General features: G+C 38.9%; 1 protein-coding gene across 1 annotated transcript; it reads left to right on the forward strand.

Annotated features, from left to right (window-relative positions):
* The first annotated feature begins 2,639 nt into the window (after window positions 1–2,639).
* LOC150082897 (general transcription factor II-I repeat domain-containing protein 2-like) lies at window positions 2,640–3,173 on the forward strand. The gene has a single exon (XM_090378313.1). The coding sequence runs from the start codon at window positions 2,640–2,642 to the stop codon at window positions 3,171–3,173; it is 534 nt and encodes a 177-aa protein (XP_090234439.1).
* Window positions 3,174–5,091: the final 1,918 nt, after the last annotated feature.

The following is a 5,091-nucleotide window of genomic DNA, read 5'->3' on the forward strand; positions in this document are numbered from 1 at the left end:
GACCTTTCCGCATTCTCCGTATTTGGTGGTCACGGGTTCGAACCCCGGTCTGATCAAGAAGCGTGTGCTACACACTGCTGCTCCTGCCCACCTGGCTACGGAGGCGCGAATAGAGAAGTGGGGAGGACTCTGCCATAAGGGGCTCCTCTGTTCAGGATGCAAGTTAAAACTGACTTATCCTGAGTAGTACTTGTTTGCCTATTACTTACTATAGGACCTTACTTTAAATTGTGTCAATGAAGGGAGAAGACCTCATCAGAGAGTAACCATGTAATATTTTTAGTAACGTTTTAACAATGTCAAAGGCTGACGCCGTATCCAAAAATATTACATCCAGCTAACCTCCATTGCTCAGTAAACGTTGTATTCAAATGGTCAAACCCAAGAAGGTTGCTTGTGGTGGTGGTAAAACTCTCTAAGTGTGGAATGGAGGTATACAGAGCGATGGCCAATGCAATGGTTGCTAAAATATTTTATAATCAAAAATTTTCAATGTGTGGCAACCAATTGAGACAGGTCTATAATAATCTTTCAAAGTTTTGAGGTGGACATTTTTAGGCGAAGGTCTTCTGAGGTAAAGTTCCTACATCGGCGGCGTGATGACGGTTTGCAGGATGTTATTGAATGCTTGGAGGAGCATGTCGGTTATGTACGGTTACGAATTTTACGAATAAATATGGGGAAGGCATCAGGTCCCACGGTAGCCGTGTTTGGGAGACTTAATAGCCTGAGTGAGATCCGGCTTGGCGAAAGTAATGTAGAAGAGGTAATGTTGCAATCTATTTCATCCTGGGACAAATGTGGCATTCACTTCAGTGATGTCTTTTTCAAGATCGTTGAATGTGTCAACAGCCCATTTCGCAATCTCAGAATGACTTAATACTGGCTCTTTAATGGTTCTAATTATTCTGTTAGAAGCGAGCCTACTGTAAAAATATTCGTCTGTGGGCTTGAATCTTTACTCCACAAAAGTCACTTTTGGGTCGCGGTATATCTTCCTATTTTCATGCGATAGACAATTTCTAAATGCCCTGAATGACCTCTACTTCTTTAGTGAATAGGGCTTTAAAAACTCAGGTGAGAACTAGGACTCGGTCCAATGGCAGTAAAAACTTCTCTGGTTGCGCCTATTTAAGCAACCATTTTAAAGTGTTAATCAACGGAATCGATGATTTCCTCAGACGAAAAGCGATACCCTGCCCGTCAAAACAGTTTACAGCAGACATGTCAAACATGCGGCCCTTTGCAAGCACACCTGCGGCCCGCACAAAGGACGCTGTAGCGATTCGCAAAATCTGTTAATTGAAGTAATTTAGGTAATTTAGAATTTTGAATATCACGCGCGGCTGCCTTACGACAAGAATTCTAGCATTCTTGCCAATTTATTGGTGTAGGTATCTGGTCCTAATCCGAATTCCACGGCCCACAAGTGGAAAAGGTTCCTCTCTGGTTAAGGCAAACCGCTCGGCCTGAGTGAGAGAGTGGAACCAACGAGCATGAGGTAAAAATCCGTTTATCTCGCTCGTAACAATACATAAGCTGGCCTAAATTTCGTTTCAGTTTTTTAACCGGTGATTTTATTTTTAATTTAATTTGATTATTTTTCAGATTGCACATCATCTTTAAAAATGGCTAGTGCTTCTCCAGCTAAGAGAAAAAGGAAACTGAACGAAGAAGGGCGAGTGTTTCAAGAAAAATGGGAATTACAGTATTTTTGAACAACGGTGAATGGAAAGATACATTGTTTAATTTGCAACAGAAGCATTGCAACGCCAAAAGAGTACAACTTGAAAAGACATTATGAAACGAACCATCGATCTTACGATAAATATGAAGGCCCAATGCGTGTCTCAAGACTCAAGAAATTGAAGGCTAACGTGAGCAACAGACTTGTTTTACGAAAATTGAGAAAGGGAATGTCGCTTCCGTTACTGCAAGCTATGAACTCAGCCGAATGATCGCCATGAGTGGGAAATCTTACAGTGAAGGAGATTTCGTAAAGCCATGCCTTGTAAAAACGGCTCAAATTGTGTGTCCAGAGAAAGCACACTTATTCAAAGATATTTCATTAACCAAGAACACTGTTGCTGACGGATTGATGAAATGTCAAGTGATTTGAAACAACAGTTGAAGGCCACATCATCAAGATTTCAACATTTTTCTATTGCTATTGATGAGACCGTTGACATCACTGGAATAGCACAGCTTGCGGTTTTCATCAGGGCTTGTGACAGTGAATTTAATATTTATGAAGAACTGATTCACCATGGGAATCAGTTCTTCATAAATATTACAACAAGTACTTCATAAATACTACAACAAGCCAGGACATCTTTGAGAAAGTCGAGCAGGTTCTGCATGACTACGGTTTGGATTTGAGTAAACTTGCATGCTTATCTACCGACGGTGCTGCGAATATGGTTGGTAGACATAATGGTGTTGCTGCCATGTTACGAACAAAAATAGAAAACTCGCATCCAGATTCATCATTTGCACATTTTCACTGCATTATTCATCAGCAAAATTTGTGTTCAAAGATTTTAAAATTGGATCATGTGCTTAGTTTTGTCACAAAGACAGTGAACTATATCAGAGGCCGTGCTCTCAACCACCGTCAATTCGGCCAGTTGTTGGAAGATATGGATAATCAGTTTACCGATGTTCCATTCTACACAGAAGTCCGCTGGTTGTCATGTCACAAAGTGCTGAAAAGATTTTATTTGTTGAGACAAGAAATAATTATGTTTTTGGAGATGAAAGGTCAAAACGCGGATGAAATAAAAGATGAAAATTGGATCCAGGATCTGGCTTTTGCTGTGGACATTACTGCACAATTAACTGATCTTAATTTGAAATTACAAGGTAAAAACAAACTCATCACTCAGTTGTATGATGACATCAAGTGCTTCATTACAAAACTAAGCTTATGGAAGTCACAGCTGTCAAATGAAAATTTAGTTCATTTTCCTAAGTGCAAAGAGCTGAAAAACACTGCCAATACTGAGTGTGTACTTAACTTTGCTAAGTATGACAGTCACCTGAAATTGTTGTCAAAAGAATTTCAGGAAAGAATTCGTGATTTCTCATCTATTGAACACCGCTTTGCATTATTCTCACACCATTCACCTCTGATGTTGCCAAGGCAGAAGAAAGACTGCAGATGGAACTATTAGAAATGCAGTCGGATTCTACACTCAGAGCAAAGTATCTTGAAGTGGGGATACCTCGTTTCTTTTCATACCTTCCTGAAAAGTTTAAAAACTTCAGAAAGTTTGCCACAAGGATTATGGAAATGCTCGGTTCTACCTATGTGTGTGTGTTTGGTTCACATATTATTTTTTCTTCGTGAAATTAACAGAAACTTCTCAGAGAACAAGACTGACTGATCAACACCTCTCATCTCTGATGAAAGTCAGAACTGCACAGACATTTCAGCCAGGCATAGCAAAAATTGTCAATAAAACAAAGATGTCAAGCCTCAGGACAAAACACTAAAAATAGTCGTAAATAAATGTTCATTTTGAACTGTTGTAATTTTTGTACGATGTATTTGTTGCTGTTGCATACAAGTCTATGTTGCCGTTTAAAATTTCTTTTTTTTTTCTTTTGTTAAACTACTTCATTACTTTGCATTCATGAATGCGGATAGCTGCTAAACCATTTGTATGCACATTGTATGTTTCTAAGTTTAAGTAATAAAAATATTCTGCAGTAATTTTTATTAAATGACTTCAATTAGTTGTCGTCGTGTGCGGCCCTCATAACAACACAAATGTGACCCATATGGCCCTCGGGGGACCCTCAGTTTGACATGCCTGGTTTACAGTATTGTAAGATAATGCATTCATTAATGAATTTCGTGATAAAAAAAAATTCTTGTGTGGAGCTTTAGTTAGTTGTTTTACCCCTTCAGCCAACATATATATATATATATATATATATTCACACTGAAAGAGCCACTGTCCCACATTCTTTGGTGTATCGCAGCAAACGTTGTGTGGTGAAGCAACCTTCTGTCTGTGTTCAAAGATGAAATGATAAATCTTGATAAATCCTGCGAGCCTCTCTTCCGTTTCCATTTGCTGCGCCGTACATTAAATGGATATCCGCCATTTTTCCAACAGTGAAACGCTCCATGTCTGTACCTACTGATCATAATATGAATGACATTACACTTTTATGCTTTTAGCGGCAGATACGCACCACTCCGAGGACCTCTCAATGCATGCATACCTTAATGTTGATGGTAGTCGTACGTTCGAGCACTGTGTTATGGATTGTTTTTTCTATTTTGTGCGCAACGGCAAATGATTTGTATGCATTAAACGACATTAAATTACTGAATGTGTTGCTCTGATTTTTACAACCTTTAATAGCTTCTGCTGCTATAACGACTCATTTACGACCTATGTTTACTCGACAAAAAATGTTTCGTTTGGTACCCTCTATCACCAGTTCAAGTTTGTCGGTAGAGTTTCTCTACACCCTGTATAGTCTTAATTCATGGTGTTTCAAGGTTTGTTTTCATTCAAGGTAAAAAAAAAGGTAGAAAAGGACGGATACACTTTTCTTTTTAAAAGTATAGTCTACATAAATTCCTTCAAATGACTCGTTTTTCTAGCCGTTTTCATCCGTCATTTAGTTCCCAAATATTAGATGGAAGTTGTATGGAACTTTATCATAAAGGAAGGACTTAAAGAAGGAAAATAATAATAATAATAGCTATGAGGCACTCTGTGCCTCATAGCTGGCTAATAGAGGCGCTGGACATCTACAAAGTCAATCCGATAGTGACAAACTTCCTAGAAGAAAGGATGGCGAAATGGAGTACTACCATTAAGGTCGAGAACATCATAACCATGACAATCCCCATCAGGAGATGGGGATTTGCAATGCTTCCGTGGCTATACCCAAAAAAGGAAATTTAGAAAGGCACTTCAGAGCACTCCATGGTAAATACCAATCGGATTTTTCGCCTAATAGTGACCTTAGAAAAAATAAATTAAAAGAACTTAAATCCAGATTATTCGCACAACAAAATTTCTGGTGTGACGTAGTCGAGTGGTCAGGAGCGAGAGTGCATAGCACGCG

Source organism: Mastigoproctus giganteus, chromosome 7 (assembly GCF_048544385.1).
Source record: "Mastigoproctus giganteus isolate SK-2022 chromosome 7, ASM4854438v1, whole genome shotgun sequence".
In the NCBI taxonomy this organism is placed as follows: Eukaryota; Metazoa; Arthropoda; class Arachnida; order Uropygi; family Thelyphonidae; genus Mastigoproctus; species Mastigoproctus giganteus.

Bases quoted from the DNA above. Each gene is read 5' to 3' on its own strand.
- LOC150082897 (XM_090378313.1), top strand. From the start codon at position 2,640: ATGGATAATCAGTTTACCGATGTTCCATTCTACACAGAAGTCCGCTGG.